The 22,420-nt window shown below is 45.7% G+C and overlaps 1 protein-coding gene across 8 annotated transcripts in view; it reads left to right on the plus strand.

Moving 5' to 3' along the window:
* The window catches only part of NRXN3 (neurexin 3), a 1,067,046-nt gene that overhangs the window by 81,314 nt on the left and 963,312 nt on the right, over positions 1-22,420 (plus strand). For all 8 annotated transcript variants that reach the window (XR_009460233.1, XR_009460234.1, XM_059723130.1 and 5 more), the window contains exon 4: positions 2,983-3,366. Coding sequence is in view for 6 of the 8 variants with exons in the window: in XM_059723130.1 (XP_059579113.1) it covers positions 2,983-3,366 (384 nt within the window). In the remaining 2 variants the exon portion in view is untranslated. The remainder of the gene's footprint in view (positions 1-2,982; positions 3,367-22,420) is intronic.

Raw genomic sequence — 22,420 nt, forward strand, 5'->3', positions numbered from 1 at the left:
TTGAACAAGAGTGAACAGATTTGTTCTTTTTAAAAAAAGAAAACTTGCATTTTGTGCTGGTGAAAAGTGCTGGATTGACAGTCCTAGTGACTGATGTCCTTTGTCTCTTCAAATAAGGGGGGCACCAGCATTGAGAGCTACCCCACATCACATTAGTATGTACCAAATACTGATACCAAAGGGATGGGAAGAGAGTTTGGCTTGTGCAGTTTTCCTGTTTTTGACTTTTTTCTGTAGATTGCCAAGCAAGGAAACCAGCTATTTCCAGTCCCTTTGTGCTGTGGATTGGTTATTTAAAAACAACAGATTCATTTCACATAGGCCATAGAGTTTTGTAACTGGGCCAGTGATCAAGGGCTTCTGTTTCTCATTCCAAACCTACCCAGTCCTGTCTTCCAGTTCTCTCAAGCAATCTACAGCTCTGGGCTCTGCTGAGCTGAGCAGAATATCCTGTAAAAGTTCAACTTCTCTGATCTAGCAGGTACTAAAAGCAGGAGAGTGGTTTCTGAGGAAACAGGACAGTCATCCTGCCCAAATATCCTCTGGCATGGCTCAACCCCTTTGGCTTTGTGTGTACTTCAGTCTGTTGTGGATGCCAATGCAACAAAAGCTATGTATTCTCCATGCACTGACATCTTATACTTGGATCTCTAACATCTGCTCCTGTATCCCATAACCTTTATGTCCCCAAGGCAGTCTCCTACTACTAGCATCCATGAAACCTGTCACTGTTTCCAGCTGGGGAATATTGAACATTATTATACAAGGGAATATTCTCAGCCAGTTGTGGTCCATGAAACACAATATCTCACCCCTGCTGACACTGAAGGCCTTACCAGCAGGCTCACTGTCCAGCTGCATCAGTGTGCTGTTTCACTGGTCATTGACTTCTTAGCCCTTCCCAGTCTGTTTCCCTGGTCCCCTGTGGGATGAGACCCTGAGGGATGAGAAGACACAGGATTCTGGTGCTTTTGAGTCTCAGGATGAATTTGTTCTGTCTTTACAGAATCATAAATGTCAGAAATAGAAAAGACCCACCAGCTTCTCCAGTCACTTCTTCCTGGGGCCAGTGCAGGATTGTCCCTGGAGTGCCTGGGACAGTTTGGTTCCATGTGATAGGGCTTCTAGCACTTCCATGTGGAGACTTCCACAGCATAACACACCTCACTGGCACGAAGTTTGGCTTGATGGCCAGCCTTGATAACTCCTCTCCTGATTTCATCCCATCCCTTGCAGTTTTGCACTCCAAGCCCCCAGCCCTCACCCCAACTCCTAGTATTTCCTTTCCTTCCGTTGGGTTTCACCCTTTTGATTTTTGCAGATTGTGATTGTCTCTTCTAAGTGTCTGATTGGCCAGATTATAGAAGTTAAAATCTGGTCATTTTCTCTTTCCCCAGAAGTTGCCCCCTACAGAGCCCTGCATATCTCTGTTGTCTTTCTTTAGAGTGCCTCCATCTTTATGGGAGTATGTTCCCCATAACCTGATGTAAGATTCCAGCAGAGCAGGATGGAGAATGACTGTCATCTCACAGATCTGCACTGGGCTGCCTTTGTGCACAGACCCATATTGTATCACATCTTCTCTCTGCTCGCCATTTAAAGGGAAAAATCTCTGCGGTGCTGTAGCTTTCTTGCACAAAATGGCTCATCAACTGGTTCTCGTTTTCTTTGAGCTTTTAATTTGTAACGCCACTATTGCCTCAAACACTATGCTGCCTCTGACATTATTCTGTAGTTATACAGAACATCACACACATGAAATACTCTGCTTGTGTGCCATATGTGCTGTTCTCTGTGCAAGAAGCATATTACAGCTTAAGGAAAGGAAAAGCGTATGTACGTGACTGCGCTTTCTCATAGATCCACTGAATAGAGCAAACTCTATTAACTGAACTCCCCCACCCCATTCTAGGGGTATAAGATAAAAGAACGCAGTGATCTGGAATTAATCTTGAGGCACAGGCAGTCCTCTCCAGGGACACAGAGTATCATAATGACAGGACAATCAAATGTGATGATTTATAGCTAGATGGGAGAAAGTTGCTGATTCTTTGCCCAGTGTCTATTGAGCAGATGTCTCTGTTACAGAAAGGACTGAACAAAGAGCAGAATGGTCTAGTGATAGGTGCACAGTAGCAGGACATGAGAGACCTGGGTTCTTCTCCCTCCTCTGTCTTAGACCAGGGGTAGTCACAAAGCTTTCTTGTGCCTCTGTTTCCCCCTTTCATTCTTTGATTGTTCAGACTTCAAGCTTTTCATGACAGATATTGTCTCTGGTTATATACACACACACACAGCACCCAGCACAGGGGACCATTATTTTCCTGGGAGCATCTACAGTTTATTGTAACAGATCTACTACACTTAATGATAAGAACTCTGCTTCTCAGGAGTTCAGCTTTACTTTCTGGACCTCAGTTTGTGCATCTGTAAAAGGAAGGATGAAGTTGCTTACCTTTCTTTGTGAAACATTTTGTGATGAGTGGTGAAGCATGCTCTGTAAAGGTGACATGATATTGTTACTATTGTTTGTTTTGCTCCTGAACATTTCTGGCGCCTTTTAACTCCATTATTTATTTATTTTATTTTTTTGTGATTCCATGTCCTAAGAAGTGAAACCCATTAACCAACACAAAGCTTCTGATTTGTTTTAATTTGTTTTGTTTTTTTAATATGAGAAATAACTTCCTTTCCTAGGATATAGGACATGAACTAAGAATTGTGTTACAATTTATACTATCCTGATTGTGATGCTGTAGTGCTGGGTGCTGAACAAACATGTATGAACCTACAGTCTGTGTCCCGAGGAGCTTACAAAGGTTGGGAAGGGGGAAATAAGGACAAACAGGGATATGTTTCTCCTGAGGATTTTTAATTTTTTTGGACTGAATTCATCATGTATGCAAATACTGTAGAAACTGACCCAGCCCTGAGCTGTAAAGTGATGCTTTTGGCTAACATTTCATTTTTTTCCTTCACCAGGTACTATATCAGTGAACAGCCGGCGCACTCCATTCACTGCCAGTGGGGAGAGTGAAATCTTAGATCTGGAAGGGGACATGTACTTGGGCGGCCTGCCTGAGAATCGGGCAGGCCTCATCCTTCCCACAGAGCTGTGGACGGCCATGCTGAACTATGGCTATGTAGGCTGCATCAGGGACCTGTTCATTGATGGACGGAGCAAGAACATCCGACAGCTGGCAGAGGCACAGAATGCTGCAGGGGTCAAGTCCTCCTGCTCCCGCCTCAGCACCAAGCAGTGTGACAGTTACCCATGCAAGAACAATGCTGTTTGCAAGGATGGTTGGAACCGCTTCATCTGTGACTGCACTGGCACTGGTTACTGGGGTAGAACATGTGAGCGAGGTAAGTCAAGTCTGCTTTGCAGTGTGCTGACTGAGCTGAGGTTATGGAGGAGCTGCTGCTTTTGTGCAGTCCATAGAGTTATTCTGATGCTGTTCTTGAAGCCCAGGGAATCTCCTCTTCACTCTGGTGGTTCCCTGAGATCTCTGGATTGTTCCACATTCTACAGGTCTTGGCATCTCTGAATTCAAGGGAAAATCCACCCCCTTCACTATTCCTACACTGAATACCAGGGAACCTTGCTTCTTCTAGGATGGGTTTCCCCAGCTAATCTTCTCTCTGTCTCAGTTGATGACCTTTTTGGATCTGGTGGATCCCTCCTCCCTTCTGATATCTCTCTTCCTCAGTTCCAGGGTTTCTCCTTCTGTGAGTTCTGATTTTAGTCTGTTGCAGTGGGAAATGCCGCTGTGTGTGATGAACTCTAGGTAGCTTACTGATAGCAGTCCCAAATGCAGGCTGGAGTCAGGCTGATTCTTCTCACTTTAGCACACTCAGGGGGAGCATATATTTTATTCCTTCCCTGTCTCATTCTGAGAGCTGAGTTTCTGGGAAAAAAGAGCCAGTAGAGTAGTACAAGGGACAAGGTGCCTCTGAGCTCACCTTTGCCAAAGGCAAATCTGTAGGAGATGGTATGAGATTTCTCAAGTACAGTGAATGTCACTGCACCTTATTTTCATTGCCACTAGTTCTGACTGGTCATTTAAAGGCATCTGATTGAGGATATATGAAGCGCAATTATTGCTGGTGGAGGCAGCCAAGATGCATTCGTTCTATGCCAAATGAGAAGGAGCTTAGCAAATGCAAGACACTTGATCTATACTCTTTTCAAATCCCAGATGGTTACATTAATTGTTTTTGCCCTGTGTTGTACCAGAGCCGGGCTCAGAATGGACCATCTGAGTGTAAAAAATAAAAGTGGCACTAGGCCCACTTAGCAAAGAAAATGGAACTTCCCCTTTGTATTGTTTCCTTTTATTGAGACCAGTTTCTCAGTAACACTTGGCTGTTAGGACAGGAGTCTGGCTGGAATGCACTTACTAAGAGACCAGTGGGGATTGTTGGCAGAATCCTGGGGCTTTCAAACCATTTGCTTTCCCTCTTCCCCCTGCCCCACACTTTGTAGCATAGTCAGGTGTCAGAGCACATGGCTGGGACTCAGAAATCTTGAATTCTGCCCTTAGCTCTGTCACAGGATGTCCTGTGTGACCTTGTGTCTCCTCCACATTGTGCCTCTGTTTCTGTCTCGTCACTGGAGATCATACTAAGCCACCTACAAAGGAGAGTGTGAAGGTGAATTAGGTATAGTGTATAAAGTGCAACAGAGCCCTGGAACTTCACCTGCTCTGCAGGAGAGGAAGAGATCTCCTCCTCCTCAAATTAACTGTTAGTCAGCAGGGTTCACCTTGCAGGGCAGATGGGATTTTTATGCTTTAGAAGAGCAAGATATATTCTTATTGGTAAAACTTTCCATGGTCAGCACTGCAAAGTTTGCTTCTCTAGGCAGCTACTGCTCTTGCTCCCAGTGCCATGAGAGTATCTTAGAAGGGACGATATCTAAACGTCACCTTTGGTCCTAGGAAGTGAGGGGCAACTGGGCTAGAACAGCCCATAAAAATTAATGCAGTAGGTATCCATATGCTTTCCCTCATAGATTACACTGGGCTAGATAACTCTTCAGAGCTAAGCATGTATCTGAAAATCCTCTCAACTCACCTGTTCACCAGTATGTGCTGCTATATGGATGGTATTGTTCAGAGAAGCACCACAGCATTAAATGCATTCCTTCCTCATATTGTTGTTGCAGTAGGTGAAGACCGCAACTTTCTCCTTGCTCTTAGTCCTTGCTCCCTTGGTAGAAGGGGTTATGGTTGGAGTAGCTAACATAATGAGAAAAGACACAGGATGTCTGATATTCCCACACATATATTTTGTGCATCTGGCTCTCAGGAGCTAGAATCCAGACCCTGGTAAAATGTGTAATGAAAAGAGCCTAGCAAAACTTGGCCTGCTATTAGAGTAGGCTGAGAAGATAAATGAACTAGTACAGGTGCAGTGCATGGGAACATTAAGTCCTAGATTGACTGGATGCCTCCTAGAGGCTCTTTGAGATTCACAAATCTTTTGGTGAGCCTATGTTCAGGGACATGTTTAGAGAGACTGGAGACTCAGGGGTTCTGAGCCTTGGAGCACAGTTATGGTAAAACCTGAAAACCATGGAGGCATCCTTGGTTTCTGTCCCATATCAGGCACAATGTGACTGTTTCAACTGAATGTTGCTTCTCAACCCAAGCTGCAGCCATTGGGGAGCAAATGTCCATGGATTCTTAACTGGAAAACAAGTGCTCACACAACAGAGTCCTGTGGGTTGAACCATGGCACAATGACTCTGTCTTATTTGAAATGACATTTACATTGCAGCCTTATCATACACTGATGACTGTGAGACTCATTTTTGTCTCTGTAACAAACAGGTATAGTCACTGGCTCATACACAACTCTACCTTTATAATCTGACATCTAGAGGTGGCTGTAAATCCTGGTGTCAGGTGTCCTGTGACTAAAGCATTCTGTGTACAAGGAGGTAATGCTGCCAATCTCCCCTCACAGCGCAGTAAGTAGGGAGCTGCTGGGGTGAAGAGGGCAGGCAGGACAGTGAAGTCAGAGTGTAGAAGGGGCAGGTCTATGCTTTAGATAAATAGCTTGTACCAGCTACTGGCAATGGATAGCAGAGATTTAAAATATGCACTTGGGAAGAACTGTCTGACTTACTTCAGTCGATCTTTAGTCCTGAGGAGAGGGGGAGAGTGTAACAACATCTAATCAACCCTCCAGTGGTACAGAGGGGTTGAAAGTAAAGTCATTTGCAGCCCTGAGGCACCATAGCTCACTAAAGGTAAAGAAGGAAACTCCTGAGAGAGTAGTTGGAACATAAAGAATAGGTGGAGTGAGAGATGGCAAAGATGTGATCATTGCTAGTATATCCCTGGGCCAGGGCAGGATACAGTTGTGCTCAGCTGCTTCAGTGAAGAGTATGGTATAAATGCTGATAGATTGCCTGGATTGATCCTCATGATACAGTGCACTGTTCCCACAGGCAGTGTGCTGGTGAGCAAATTAGATCAAAATAGAAGAATCCTGCATGAGGACCAACTCCTGAAATGCTGCTGGCCTCTAGAATCAATGAGTAAAGACAGAGGACTGCAGGGCTTGACCCTCAAGTAGGGTAGAGACAAAACAGTTTGGATATGTGAGAACCAATCTGAGCCTTTCGGATGACTTTTGAGATTGTTTCTCTTTGTTTAGCACAATCTGTGTATTTAATCTCTTAAACCTTTGAGTTTCCAGTTTTCCATGAGAAACACTGAGACATCAAGAAGGGCTGCATCCACAGTAGTCCTAGCCCTGCCCGAACTACTGTGGTAGCCCGGTAAATCACGCATGAAAAGGACTGTTTTTAAGAGACCTCTGAAATGAAGTTGTTGTAAATATCTCAGCTTCCTGATGTGTATCTGAACCTTTATAAATTCAGCAGCTGTTAGTGAAGAGGAGGGGTGGCCTAGTGGTGTGAATGCTAGTGTAGGCAGTGGGAGAAGCAGGTTCTGTTCCTGCTCTATGAATGGCAGTATTTGTGACCATGGATAAATCTTTCTGCAACCTATAAACTACAGCTAATACTATTTTTCTTATCCCACAGGATGTTGTGAGGATAAATAATAGAAGATTGGGTAGCCAGCAGATACCACGGGAGGCATATAAGGTAGACACATAGGGTAAAAGATAGCTATTGAGACATTTCTCTGAGACAGATAATACAGTACCTACATTTATAACACCTTTATAGCAAATGAGAGGGGATACTAATGTAGGAATTAGCCTGTGGCTCTCACCCCAGGAGTATGTTACTGAGCCAAGTTGAAAGAACTTGGAGCAGAAATAGACATTTAATACATTTGAAGTTGGTAGCGCCACCTGTAATTAACGTGTTGCTGGGCCCTTTCTAATCCTAAAGGATAAAACATCTCAAAATCTCAACTGTGTGGCCCAAGATTCATGACTGTTTTTTAAAGACTATTTTATGTTTGGTCTAGCTTTTGATTTTTGAATTCTTCTTGCGTGTCCCCAGTGTCTGTGTGTGTTTGTGTGTGAGACAGCTGGTGATTTTGGCCTCTGTTACAAAAGATCTCACTCCCTCATCTACTTGGCTCCTCTAGTCCATGCCGGTGGGAGAGTTGTACTGCTACCCAGTGCATCCACAGGTGGCAGATGGAGGAATGACCTTCAGGGAATGTTAGCTACCAAATAAGTAGAGGTAACTCTGACAAATAAACAGTTGTGGACCAAGCAGCAGCAGCACTACCAGAATGTAGTTGGGACAGCAGTTGGCAATGGTGTCCCTCCAGAAAAGCCACATATATCCTTTGACAGTGCTGTGACATGGCAAGTACAGGTCACCACTATAATAAGCCTGCCCAGCCCCCAGCCATGGGTCTACAAGTCTTCAGTGGCAGAGCAGGTGTAAGAAGACGTTAGAGTCTCAACAGCTTTGAAGGTGGACAAAGGCTGCAAGAGAATGCGCTCTCCAGTTGTCTGCCTCCTTACCATTGGATTAAGGTCCCATTCTTTCAAGAACTGTACAGAAGCTGATGTGAAGCAGCTTTTCCATGATAAAAGAAATCATGCACAGGCATCTTCCATTAAAAGTTTTTCTAGTACATTTTTCAAGCCCTTTGGTGATCAGCTGGTGATTACAGGAGTAGGATTATGAGGTCTAGAAGCTCCTGTCCATAAACTGACATGAAAATGGTAGTTACAAGAAGGTTATCTAGCACTTGGATGAGGCAGGAGTGCAATTTGGCAATGGTAACTGAGACTGAGCAGCCCTCTTTAGGATTCACTGCTCACCCCACATGGGGAAGGGGCTTGAAAATGTGCCCTAAACATAGCCTGTCTACCTTCTTCCTGACTGGATAACCATGTCCAGTAGGATGGCTTTTATTGTGGTCAAAATCAGTGAAGAGACGCAATCAATTTCAGGACCTGAAATATAAGGATCCCCCTGGACAATCCTACTAGTGAAAACCCAAGAGCAATGCACTACCATCGTGGCTCAAGAACTCAGGTGACACAACATTGATGTTGCTGCACTGAGTGAGACCCAGCAAGCAGAAGAAGGGCAACTCAAAGAACATGGAAGCAGCTATACCTTCTCTGAAAGGGTGAATGGAAAGGAGAATGCCGGCTTCATGGAGTTGGTTTTGCCATCAAGGATGAATTCATAAATCAACTCAAAGAGTTCCCTATCAGAATTATTAAGCACCTCATGACTCTCTCCTTAAACTGATAGGGAACCAGTATGACACTGTCATCAGTGTGTATGCGCCAACTCTTGGTGCTGCCTGTTAAACTAAGGATAAAGTCTATGCCAAACTTGACCAAGTCCTTTCTGATGGAGGATGGGAGTCACCTCCAAGGAGGATTATTGTGCACTGGTCCGGTCCTGCAGGGAGCATACCAGGAAAGCCAAGGCTGCAACTGAACTCCAACTAGCTTCAAGCATCAAGGACAATAAAAAGTCCTTTTTCAGATATGTGGGGAGCCAGAGGAAAAGCAGGGGCAACATTGGACCCCTGCTGAACCAGATGGGGCAACTGACAACTGACGCCCAGGAAAAAGCCAACCTATTAAATGGGTGCTTTGCATCGGTCTTTCATGAGTCCCATGGGACACCCCTGCCCGCTACGGGACAGGGAAGTCCGGGTGAGGGTGATCCCCTGCCCTCAATTAATGCTGACCTCATGAAGGAACATCTTGAGAAGCTGGATACCTTCAAGTCAGCCGGCCCTAACAATCTACACCCCAGGGTACTCAAGGAGCTGGCGAGCATCATAGCCCAGCCTCTAGCGCGGATCTTTGAAAACTCTTGGCGCTCTGGTGTAGTGCCCGAAGACTGGAAGAAGGCCAATGTGGCGCCTATCTTCAAGAAAGGGAGGAAAGTGGATCCGGCTAACTATAGGCCCATCAGCCTGACTTCTATCCCGGGGAAGATCTTAGAAAAGTAAATTAAAGAGGCCATTCTTAATGGACTGGCTGACACCAACATCTTAAGGGATAGCCAGCAGGGGTTTGTCACAGGTAGGTCTTGCTTGACCAATCTCATTTCCTTCTACGACCAGGTGACCTATCACCTGGACAAGGGAGAAGAGATTAATGTCATATATCTTGACTTCAAAAAAGCCTTCCATCTGGTATCCCATGATCACCTCTTGGAGAAACTGGCCAATTGTCACCTTGGGTCCACCACGATCCAGTGGCTGGAAAATTGGCTCCGTGGTCGGACCCAGAGGGTAGTAATTGATGCAAGTCACTCATCATTGTCTTGTGACCAGTGGGGTCCCCCAAGGCTCTGTCCTTGGACCCATATTGTTCAACATCTTCATTAATGATGCGGACACTGGAGTCAGAAGCAGACTGGCCAAGTTCGCCGATGACACATAACTTTGGGGCAAAGCATCCACACCAGAAGACAGGCAGATGATCCAGGCTGACCTGGACAGGCTCAGCAAGTGGGTGGACGAGAATCTGATGGTGTTCAACGCCGATAAATGCAAGGTTCTCCACCTTGGGAAGAAAAACCCGCAGCATCCTTATAGGCTCGGCAGTGCTATGTTGGCTAGCACTAAGGAAGAAAGAGACTTGGGGCTCATCACTGACCACAAGATGAACATGAGCCTGCAGTGCGATGCTGCGGCTAGTAAAGCGACCAAAATGCTGGCTTGCATCCATAGATGCTTCTCAAGCAAATCCCGGGACGTCATTCTTCCCTTGTACTCGGCCTTAGTGAGGCTGCAGCTGGAGTACTGCATCCAGTTTTGGGCTCCACAATTCAAAAAGGGTGTGGAGAAGCTTGAGAGAGTCCAGAGAAGAGCCACGCGCATGATCAGAGGTCAGGGAAGCAGACCCTACGATGACAGGCTGAGAGCCCTGGGGCTCTTTAGCCTGGAAAAGCGCAGGCTCAGGGGTGATCTGATGACCACCTATAAGTTTATCAGAGGTGACCCCAGTATCTGGGGGAATGCTTGTTCACCAGAGCGCCCCAAGGGATGACGACTAGGTCGAATGGTCATAAACTACGACAAGACCGTTTCAGGCTGGACATAAGGAAGAATTTCTTTACTGTCCAAGCCCCCAAGGTCTGGAACAGCCTGCCACCGGAGGTGGTTCAAGCGCCTACATTGAACACCTTCAAGAGCAAACTGGATGCTTATCTTGCCGGGATCCTGTGATCGCAGCTGACTTCCTGCCCTTTGAGCAGGGGGCTGGACTCGATGATCTTCCCATGTCCCTTCCAGCCCTAATGTCTATGTCTATGAAATCTATGATGTTCTGGAGGGAGACAGATTTATTCTTCTCAGCAGTTTCAGTGCCAGGGTCAGAAAGGACTTGAACCTCTGGAATGGAACCAGGAAGGAGTAGGTCAGGTCAACTCCAATGGCATCCTCCTCTTGACCAAGTGCACAGAAGATGGACTTACCATCACAAATACCTTGTTCTGCCAAAAAACAGGCACAAGACATCATGGTAACATGTGATCTATTTGGCCTCTGATTGACTATGTCATTGTTTGTGCCTAGAATCATAAGGATGTCTGCATCACATGAGCTGTGCTAGGAGATGACAATTGCTGGACTGATCACTGACTCATCTGCTCAGTTATGTTACTCAAACTAGCTCCCAAATGGTGACTGCAGCAGAATCAATACCAATGGAAGATTAATGTCGAAGTACTCAAAGATCCAAGCAAGTGAGACCTCTCCCATCAACAAGAGAGTACCTCGATGAAAAACTAGCAAATCACAATCAACAACAACAGGAGAATGTCAGCAGCACTTGGAGTGTCTTCAAGTCCACCATCATGAGCACCTGTGAAGAGATATTTGTATTCTCTACCAGGAAACATCAAGACTGATTTGATGAGAATGGCGGGGAGATCCAAGAGTTGATCTACCGTAAGCAAAAGGCCTTTTGTGCTTGGCAGAATGACATCAACTCCAAGCAAAAGAAACTGAATATCCAACAAACCAAGGCAGAGATCCAAAGGAGAATTCACAATATGAAGAACAGATGGTGGGAAGACAAGGCTAAGGAGATTCAACACCTTACTGACATCCACAATATGTACAGTTTTCTCAGTAACACCGAAGCCATCTGTGGTCCAAGTACTCAGGGACCAACCCCTTGAGACCTAAGGAATAGAAGCAACCTGATTAAGGAAAGGGAACTGTCAATGCCCATTGGAATGAGCATTTTGAAGACCTTCTCAGTCAAGAATTTGTTGTTGGCAATAGTGTTCTCAACTCCATCCCACAACACCCAGTCAGAGATGATCTCAGACTCCCTCCAACCTTTGATGGAGTGAAGAAAGCTATCAATCAGATGAAGAACAACAAGGCATCTGGAGCAGATGGAATGCCTGCTAAAATCTTGAAGCGGGGGGGGGAAGGAGCTTACATCACAGCTCCACACCCTCATCTTGAGGATTTGGAATGATAAGGAAATCCCAGATGATCTTTGGGACACCACAATCATGACATTCTTCAAGAAAGGAGACAAATCCAACTGTGGAAATTACAGAGGAATTGTCTTGCTGTCCACCACAGGAAAGATCATTCCAAGAACCCTCCTGAACTGTCTCCTTCCACTAGCTGAAGAGCTCTTCCCAGAATCTCATTGTGGGTTTAGGGCATCAAGAACAACTGACATGATCTTCACAGCTCACCAGCTGCAGGAAAAATGCTGCGATTCAGATTCACAGAGAGACTCTGGAAAACACTGAGTATGTCCCATACCTTGGGAGCTATCTCTCACAGCAAGCTGTCGTTGACAGAGAAATCCAACATCACCTGAGGAAGCAGGTGTTCAAATATCACAACACCAGATTTGAAACTAAGGTCATGGTTCCTACCTTACTATATGGAGCTGAGACATGGACAACATACAGAAGATACCTTAAGTTGCTAGAGAAATACCATCAATGCTGCCTTTGGAAGATCCTTCAAATCCAGTGCTAGACAAATGGACCAACATTAGCATCCTCTCAAAAGCAAACACCAGAAGCATTGAGGCGATGACCATCCAACATCAACTTCACTGGGCCAGCCACATCATCTGGATGTCTGACTCCAGATTCCCAAAGCAAGTTTTATTCTCCCAGCTCAGTCAAGGCATATTCTCAAGAGGAGAGCAGAGAAAGTGCTTCAAGGATGTCCTCAAGACCAACTTGAAAAAAAATGCAACATTGACATCAACTCATGGGAAACTATCACCCAGGACTGCCCCATATGAAGAAAGAGTCTGCTGTAAGGATCTCAGGAGTTTGAAACCTTACTAGTGTGTGGGCCGGGAGTGGTCCGAGGCTTTCGGGGGTGCGCGGCGGGCTGTGGCCAGCAGCCCTGGCACGTGGGTCGGGGAATTCGGCATGGTGGACTAGAATTAGGCACGGACGCGTAGAGGTTGATTAAAGATTATTTTACTTACACCGTAGATGGTCACAGTGCAGGCAGGAAAACTTGCTTGCGTTGCAGTTACAGATAGGAAAGAAGAAGAGCGGACAAGAGTTCTAACCGTGAACTCTGGTCCAAGGCCGGCTGAGAGCTCTAGAACCACGAGCCCGTCGAATCAACCGGACGAAATAACCCGAGAAGAGCTCTGGATACCACGATGAGAGTCCGAAAGGTGACTCTCCACGAGCGCGCAGGGAAGGGTACGTCGAGGGATCAGGCAGCGACAGGGAGAGGCTAGAGGTTGATCAGGCCCCTATATCCTTCTTAAGGCACACGCTGGGTTCGTTAAGCTCCACAGCGCGCTTAGAGTTCTTCACGAGATGTGAAATCCTCCTTCTCCTCCTCCAACTTGGGCGGAAACCGCTCAAGGCTCTTATACGGCTAGCAAGCCAATCACTAGCCGCCACGTGGGAATAATTTAGAAACAGCCAATAGTGGGACACAAATTTACATACGAGTGGCGGGAACTCCTTTGTACCGGGGTAGTCTCTGTGCAACTGAGAATTGCACCATGCAAAGAAAGCTCCTCGTGGTGGGAAATAATTCTGCAGTGCCGAAGCACACACAAAATCACACCCTTTGAGTCATGACAACTAGGAGAACAGGTGATGGAAAAGTGAGAGCTGCAGAAACAGTGTGTTGTGGACTGAATCAGGAATCCAGAGCCATCCACCTTGCACAGAAATACATGTCTTGAGTTACAATGGTCTGTTGATCCCAGATTGGCCTCATGAGCTATCTTAGGACCCACAGATAAGACAATCATGGAAGACAGTCATCCTTAACTTTCATGGATTGCTGAAGAATAGAAGTCCATGGGGTGGGGCAGTGGGGCAGGTAGCCACTCAAAACTGTTTTTCCAACAGCAGGGCTGGAATTTGCAGAGTGGTGGAAGCTTTTCACACCAAGCCCCAGCCAAACTCATGAAAAATCAGAGCTGGTGTCTCTGTGTGAGCATAGGGCTTGACACCAAGTGTTAAATAAGCTCTGGATCCACACACTGTATGTGTGGAACTTAAATTAAAATATTGAATAACTGTCCATTCACTGAAAGAGACAGGGGGTCTTTGGAACAAATAGTCTGTGATCGTGTAATTAAAGTCTGTCCCCACAGAAGAGGGCTGAATGTACATCATCAGCTAGAGCATCTGTCAGTGACGCTGTTGGGAAGCAGAGTACCAGGCCTATACCATTGGTATTTGTTTGGCACTGGACATTAGCTGGCACACAAAAATGGCTTCAGTTGGTTTACTGGGTTAATAGCATTGCTCTTGACACTGTATTATTAAGTGTTTGTTGTGAGGAGGTATGCAGCAAGTAGTAGTGGCATCTGCCCTTCTGTGCTGGAGAAAGAGACAGGTTGGTGTTTGGCAGTGCCACACAGCTCATAAAACCCTATAATGAGTATGACATAAATACACAAGGGTTAAAGAAAACCAAGAAACATGGGTATTTTGCAAGGACCTCTCCTAAAAGAGAGACTTGTACTGAGCAATAGTCATATCTTGGCCTGACCATGCAAAGGGACTGTGGGCCCCCATGATGGTTCAAAGTACTCCCAAGTATCCTCCTTGACTAGCAGGATTTTTTGTGATCTCTTGTAAAAGAAGCTTTGTAGCTTCTAAGAGTAATAAAGGGCTAAAATAGAAAGTTCTGCCTTCATGAAGGTGTTGCTTGTATCCTCAGCATTAAGTTAGAGAGAGCCAGGATTCATTGCTACAAACCCATTGTTGAGCATGCCTGAACCAAGGAATCATCTTCAAAGATTACATTTAGACAGGGTGAACATATACAAAAATGGAAAAGAAGGAGAGGGAGAACAGGAGAGGAAAAGGGTTCTGGAATCCTTCATCAGAACAAGACTTCATGGAGTTGTGTTGTATAGTAGGCATATGGTAATGATCTTTTTGTCCTCCAGACCTCCACTCCACCCCATTCAGATCTGTTTAGAGTACCTACAGCTAAGACCAGGATTTAGTAAAGTCAAAAGATCGTTTGGGTTTTCAGGCCATTGTGAGAGGAAGGGCAGGTACCTGAAAGCGGACTGGGAATTTTTGTAGGAATTCGAAGCTGGTTGCTATGTATGGATAGCTTGAAACCTTGCTCAGGGGTCTCAAGGTCTTGATATAGATACAGCATTATGAGGTTTTCCTGTACGGTAACAGCTGGTCTTTTTGATATCCCTGTGCTTGAGTGCAGGGTTCAAAATACATTCCAACTCTTTTTTTTTTTTTTTGGGGGGGGGGGGGGAGTGACAGCAGCAGCTGGAAGGAGCCGCTGCCGCCGCCACCTGAACTGTGGGGTGGGCTGGGGGGCTCTTATTTCTTATGGGGAAGCTCCTATCTCTTATGGGGGGGCTCAGCTCCCCTGTAATTCAAATCCTGCTTGAGTGGACATGGGAGCATCATGTCCCAGCATGACTTTCCTATATTACAGTAGTCGGTCCCAAGCATATTTGCCTTTTTTTATTTGCTTTATTTCACAGCAGGTAAGATCCTGAGGGGTCTTTCCTTCACCAGTACTAGGGAAATGTGTGGAACCTGTTCTCCTGCGTGACACCTGACTAGATCCTGAAAGCTGACACAGAGACCACTCTGAAATGAAAAAGGATAGCATATTTTGTCGTTATCCATGTGAAATGACTTTTTACCCTCGGCCCCAAATAGCTGAAAGAGCTGAGGAAGAGAAAAGCGCTAAGGGAAATAAAAGCCTGTGAGTAGGTGGGCTGGTGTGTGGTAAGTTGTTGGGCTGCATAGAAACACCAATAAGGGGAAGAGGAGGTGGTGGAGGATGGGCCTGTGCAGATCTGCTACAGCTTGGTTTGTTGTGTTTTGGGTAGTTAGCATCTGCTTTGTCGTTTGTTTTCTAATTTGTTGAAGAGTTTGACATCAGCTGCAGCATTAGGTGAGCGCAGTCCTTCTGTTAGCAGGGTGTAATGAGGGTGTTCTGGAGATTTGGCTTACGGAGAATGAGGTGTTTCTGTGCTCTGATGAGATAGCACCATCGCTTAGCCTGCAGGCTTTTCAAACAACAAAACCCAGCGTTAAGCAGACAGGAGCAGGGAATGTGCATTGTATTCAGATTAGCCCAGTTCCCTGGCTGCAGTGAAAATGCCATCAAATCAGGGTGATGCAACAACCCATTCCCATTGGCATCCAGAACACTCTTTGCCTTCTATTCTGCTCCACCCTATAAAGATCAAACTAAGAGGCACAAGGAACAAAACGAAGCTGGCAGATGAAAATGAGGATGGGGGATGCAGTTCTTAATCTTAGCCTAGACAATACTTCCTTGGTTAATTATATTAATTGGGCATTCCTTCTCTAATACATGCAAAATAGTATGCATAAAAGATGGAAGTCTGAAGGCTTAGGAGGCCAACATACATTTGAGACTGAATTAGGGGCACTGATATGTAGCTGGACCTGTGACATCTGCTGGTAAGGACTAGCCCAAGCATACCCAGACGCCATTCCAAGTGGACACAGAAATCCTGTTACACCTCTTCCTTCTCCTTGAGGGGTGCACCTAACATCCATTCCAGGTGAACATAGAAATCCAGTTCCAGTTCTTCTCCCCAGGCCTGCAATCTGAGTCCGTTCCTGTTTCTGCTTGCTCAAAGCTTGTTGATTAATTTCAGGGCAACCAAGGTTTGTTACCTGCATTGCTACATACTGCTTGCAATAACAGTGTACCTGCTGTCAGTTATGCTGATGTTAAACATAGGGCTAACGTTTCCATTTTATTATCTGCCAGTACCTTTATGGCAACGTTTGCTAAAAGCAGTTTAATGACAACACACATCTGCCCATTATGTATGCAGTAAACTGAGACGCTGTAAAATTACTGGTAATAAGAAATGCTACAAAATCATTTACTGTGTGAAGTTAAGTACTGCAGCCCTCTGTCAACAGCACAGTTAGAAACAGGGACTTTTTAGTGGTAAAAGAACTTCCAAGTGTTTAGAGCATGGGTTTTCAATCCCCGGGCCATGGCCCAGTGCTGGGCTGCGGTGTGTCAGCTGCTGGTCCTCAGCACGGTTGGCTGCCAGACCAGAAGGGGCCACGAACCAGCAAACTGCAGCCCTCCCAGAGCCAAGCAGAGAGGCTGTGGCTCCTTTCATAGGGCCCACAGCTCAGGGTTTGGCCCAACCTCCCCCAGGGAATGGGGGCATTTTTTACCTGTTTTCATTTCTGGGGCTGCAGTTTGCCAGGCCACAGCATAAAAACTTTGGGAACCTCTGATCTAGAGGTTTTGACCAACAAGCCTCAATTGTTTTGATGCTTTTTTGGATGGTCCAGGCCTTTTGGGTTTATAGAGTTGGGTTGGAAATTTGTTGAAAAGAGGTTGCCTTATGAGATTTCTGCTTCTGCTGGCTTCCAGGGGTTCTGGAGGTACTGGGAGAACAGACTTCGTTGTAGTTTCTTAGTACTTTTAAGTCCCAGCTGGAACCCAAGGATACCAGGAAAGATAAATGGCTGGGGAAATTGTGTGTGTGTCCCTGTGCATGTTGGTGATAAATTCACAGGTATCAGAGGCTAAAAAGTCCCAGGTAGGGCCCATCCAGTACTTCTCCTGCCATTGCAGGGTAGATCCCCATAGCAAAACTTTTCAAGAATTCTCCAAATGTCAGGAAAAGTTCTGTTTGAGCCTGGGCAGGAGATTCAGGGCAGTGTTTGCTCCTCTCACCTACAGTGGTTTGTCGATCATTAATTATTGCATTTAAGGTTCCACTGATTATTAGGATCTTTGGCTTTTCTAAGGGCATTTGGGTGAGGGGAAGTTGCCTGGCTACTGTGGCTACCATTTCTTTACCCACCTTCTTAAATTTGTATACAATACACTGACTAAATACATGCAATTGTGTCTTCTTCTAGCATCTGGCCTGGGGTGCCAAGAATACCCTACTGTTACAGCAAATGGAATTCTTTGAATGAAGTAGTACAGGCCTGTGCATTTGATACTGAGGGTCCACTGTTTTCTCCCCACCAACAACTATGGTATCTGTATGTATGGGGCCATAGTGATTTACTTATATAGTGGTTTCTTCTCTTTTACTACAGTAAAGTTGAGGCTTCCTTACATACTTTCTTCTAATCCATGTTGAAACTATTTCCCTGCTAACACCTAGATAACTGTCTACCTGGTCTGCCTGTCTCTGATAACGCATGCAGACGAAAAGAGGGGCATGTGTACACAACACTTTAAAGTGGGTTAAATGCTTCTGCACCTCTTTAATGGTGTTGGTGTTTGCATGTGTCAGCGGCGTATTGCACATTCATTCCAGCTGCTGTAGAACATTCGGCAGCATAATGCACCTTAAATGAATTGGGGCACAGCAAACTAAAGCACCGGTGAGGAGCTTTAGTTTGCTGCCCTACAGCTACAGAGCAAAGCGCCGGACTCCGTGTGGCTGAGGGACTGTGCAGACAGCCCATGCAGGCAGCCTGGCAGCAGTCCAGAAAGGTAGGCTCCACTGAAGAAAAAAAAAATGGCAAGCCTGATCTTTTTTTCTTTTTTTTTTTTGTCCTCCTGGAGCCTGCCTGCTTGCATGAGCTTCACGGGGACCCAGTTCTTCCCTCCACAGCTGTGGTGCCCCCTGGGATCACCCAAGCCAGGTGTTTGCAGGTGGGTGCCGCCTGAGGGGGGTCCGCCGCTGCTGTGGCGGGAAGCACCAACCCTCTCCCCCACTTCTTCCCACAGCCCAGCAACCGCTCCACCTGCCAGCAGCTTGCCCTCCCCTCCCTGCTGCCAGAGAGGCAGGTGAGAGGCAGGTAAGACACAGGTGTACATGGCACAGGGGTTTACTTCGCCCTAAATTGAAGCAGTGTTTTAAAAACCCACCGCTTAAATTTAGGGCCCCCGTTTTGTCTACACACGCCCTGAGGTGCTATATCCAGCTCCTTTAGGGACAGTTCAGCCATCATTGGATTTTTCATGGGAAAGGAAGCACAATGGGAAAACTAAGACTAATTCTGTTCCAAGGGCTCCAGGAATACACTGGGGTCTCTATACCACAAGAAATGGTTAAAAAATACTGCTCAGACCATATATCCAGCTAAAAGCCCTGAGATTGTGTGCTGGTCCCGGGAAAAATGACTGCATTTTTACCCAGTGACAACTTTGATGTCCTGGCCACTGGATGAATGTGTACAGCTAATGTCACAGCTAGGTTGATTACATCTTTTGGAGATCATTTCATGGTCATTAGGCTGTTGAAATTCCATGATGAGGAATCTCATTGGGCACCTATACACGTGACAGAGCTCTGCTATAGCACGTGTCGGAGCAGATTAGGTTAATCGAGTCTGGTGGAGAGTGCTAATTAGTCCACTCCAGCAGCCTTCATATCACTTGTATTCAGTATCAAAATGGCGGCAGGGGAGCTTTAACGTCAAATGAGCTTAAGTTAAAGTGCCCCTGCCACCATTTTGAAGCACAAAACACTGAATACACATGATGCTGCAGGCTCTTTAATTAGAGTGGTTCTCAGAGCCGCTCTAATTATAGCAGCCCCTCACCCCCACCCTGAAGCACTTGTATAGATACCCGTCATGACAGTCCCCAGCAATGTTGAAGAAAGTCCTTAACAAAGCTGAACTCTTGTCTTCAGCATCAGGTGTGGATTTCCCTGCAGATTGGGGCAATCTACTTCAGCTGGATAGGTTTATTAGTACCATACAGATGAAAATAACACTCACATGTGCTATTGACTGAATAAACTCTGGTGCAGTTTGCACCGGAGTTTATTGCTTTCAGGTGCGCTGTTTGCACATGTACCCAGGACTGCAGCATGTTGAGCCAAGGCAGAGCAACCCTGGCTGGCAGGGGGTACTGGGGGTTGGCCTGCCAGCCCAGGGCATCTCTGACCCAGCTCAACATGCTGAGGAGGGGCTGGCTGAGGTACAAGGCTGCTTCAGTGTGGGGCTAGCCAGCAGGCAGACCCTACACTGAAGCACCCTTGTGCACCAGCCAGCCCCATATGTGTCTACGCATGCGTTGCAGCAGAGTAAATAACTCTGCCATAGGGTAGTATTTGCTAGAAGCAGTACTATCCAGTGGCAGAGGTAATTAGTTTACTTCGTCCTAATAGCACTGCATGTGTAGATGGTGATGTTTTACTGCGGAGGTAATTAGGCATCTCCACAGTAAATATCTTGTAGACGTGCCCACTGTGTTTCCCCAGCTCCTGTCCTGAAAATTCTGTTTCCAGGCTCGATATTGTCTAGTAGATAATGTCCAGTCATAGTGAAAGTCTCCTCAATTCAAATACTTTTCCAAAAACTGACTAAGCATGTGCTACCCAACATCTAAGTATATGGCATTCACCAGATCCCTCTATCCTGGATCCTAGTCCAAGGAACTGGATAATCCCAAAATCAGATTGGTATTTACTTACTGATTTATAAATGGCAGCCACAAGTACCTGGATGCATGTCATTAATACAAACCCACAAAGTGCAGGCCATGTAAAAGCCAGCCAGCATACAGAACCACTGAGATGGCTTGGAGATCAGTGAAAACTTGCCTTAGTTTAGCAGATAAATTTTTATCTGATACTTACTGGAGCCAGGTGACTTAATTTGGAGTGTACTAAATCTTGGATCAACTTTGATGATAACAGGTTCAGTGACAAAGCCCTGTGCATAAAGTACACCTCTTGTAATCTGCTGTTCTCTGTCCCTTGATAATGTTACAGTCTTTGGTGGAGGTGATACAGTGCCATGTTGAGCCAGGGCACAGCACAACATCACATTTTGGTGTTGCAGTTAGTTTATCCCAGAAAAGCAACGTTGAAGAGGCGGTGTGTTCTTGAGCATGCATTTGCTACAGACAGCTCACCATCTCATTTTCTACTTTAATGCGTCATAGATAAAATGACTGGTTCACATATAGGGAAGGGAATGAACAGCAAAGTTTTATCAAGAACCCCAACCCCCATCCACATTTTATCTGGCACTATAGTGAAAAAGTAATCTTTGAATCAACAGTCTCTACTTTCTTTCCATGGAACAGGGTAAAAGAGGTCACTTGATGAGAGGCATGGACTGGTGGCATCAAAACATGTCCATGAGCAGAAATGATCCGAAGTTTTCTGTGTATGTGGGGGAATAGGTGAGCAATCCACATTGTTAACGGGGAGGGTCCTGTGTATGGAAGCCTGCAAGGAGATGTGACCTAGCATGGGCTTACAGTTACTCTGAACACAGAATGACTCTGCTTTTGTCTGCCACGTGCTTTGATGGAGGCTAACCTAGGGGAACCCTGACTCCACAGGTTTTTGGGGGTCTAATATTAGTTGAGGGATAGTCACTATTCTAGTTTCTGTATGCCCCTTTCCTGTTCTTGCACTACAAGCAGGCCATATACAGTTTCTGCTGAGCAAGCAGCTGCCCCCAGAATTGATGAAGTGGAATGGCTTGATGGAAGGTTGATGGGAAGAAGCAGATTCTTTGTCATGAAAAATTATTTCCAATATTAAAATAACCATATTGGCCTGGGAGATGGTATCTGCGAAATGAGCTTTCTCTGTCTCTCAGCTTTGCCCAATTCAAGCCCTCAAACTGAGAGGCAGGCACTGGCCCAACATTCATTCTGTGCCACCTTCCTTCTGTTTTATTCATCCCGGGGAAGAGGAATGATTCAGCATTAATGACTTTCCCTTAATTGACTCTCTTTCCCCAAATGCAGATAAGCAGCCTTCCTTGGACATTTTGATTGATCTGCTGAAGCTATTGTCCAGCGTGGAGAGCGAATGCAAAAGTGCAGCTGCCATCGCACTCATGGAGAGATCAGGGTTGGCGGGGTATATTGGCTCCCTCAGACTTGCTTGGTTTGTCTGCTTCCTGCTCTTGTATGTTAAACAACAAACCAGTTCCTCTGTATGTATGAGCCTAAAGCCAAGTGATTGGCACTTGAGTAGAAAATGTTGGGCACTCAACAGAGAGAGGTTAATCCTTTCTCTAGTAACCCAAGTACATGATGTGCCTCTTCAGAGAGGAATGGTCAGGAAGCAGTGCCACCCATCCTATTAATCTTGTCAGCTTCCTCATTAATGTCTTCATTTGTTTTTTTTTAAATCATAGAATCATAGAAAATTAGGGTTGGAAGGGACCTCAGGAGGTCAGCTAGTCCAACCCCCCTCGAGTCCAAATCCAGAATAGAGAAGTTGGAATTAGAAGGCAGCAAGGAGCACCACCCATGAAAGCACTTGTTTCCTAAAAAATGGTCTATTAGTTGAGAAAGTTTTAGAGCCACTGCTATCTATATAGTAATTATAGCTTGTATATGTGTGAGTAAGTGAAACTGAAAAGCCAGGAGAAATCCATCACATTAGTACAAAGGTCACCCCAATGAAGAGACACAGCACCATGGAGGATGCCTGAGTAAAAGAGATTAATTATAGGTCCTGGAGGCTTCACAATGCTTCCTCTGTTTTTGTCATCCATCCCCAGTTCCCCCCCCCCCCCAAAAAAAAAAATAAAAAAAGAAAAGAA

This window comes from Alligator mississippiensis, chromosome 2 (assembly GCF_030867095.1).
Source record: "Alligator mississippiensis isolate rAllMis1 chromosome 2, rAllMis1, whole genome shotgun sequence".
NCBI classification, from domain to species: Eukaryota; Metazoa; Chordata; order Crocodylia; family Alligatoridae; genus Alligator; species Alligator mississippiensis.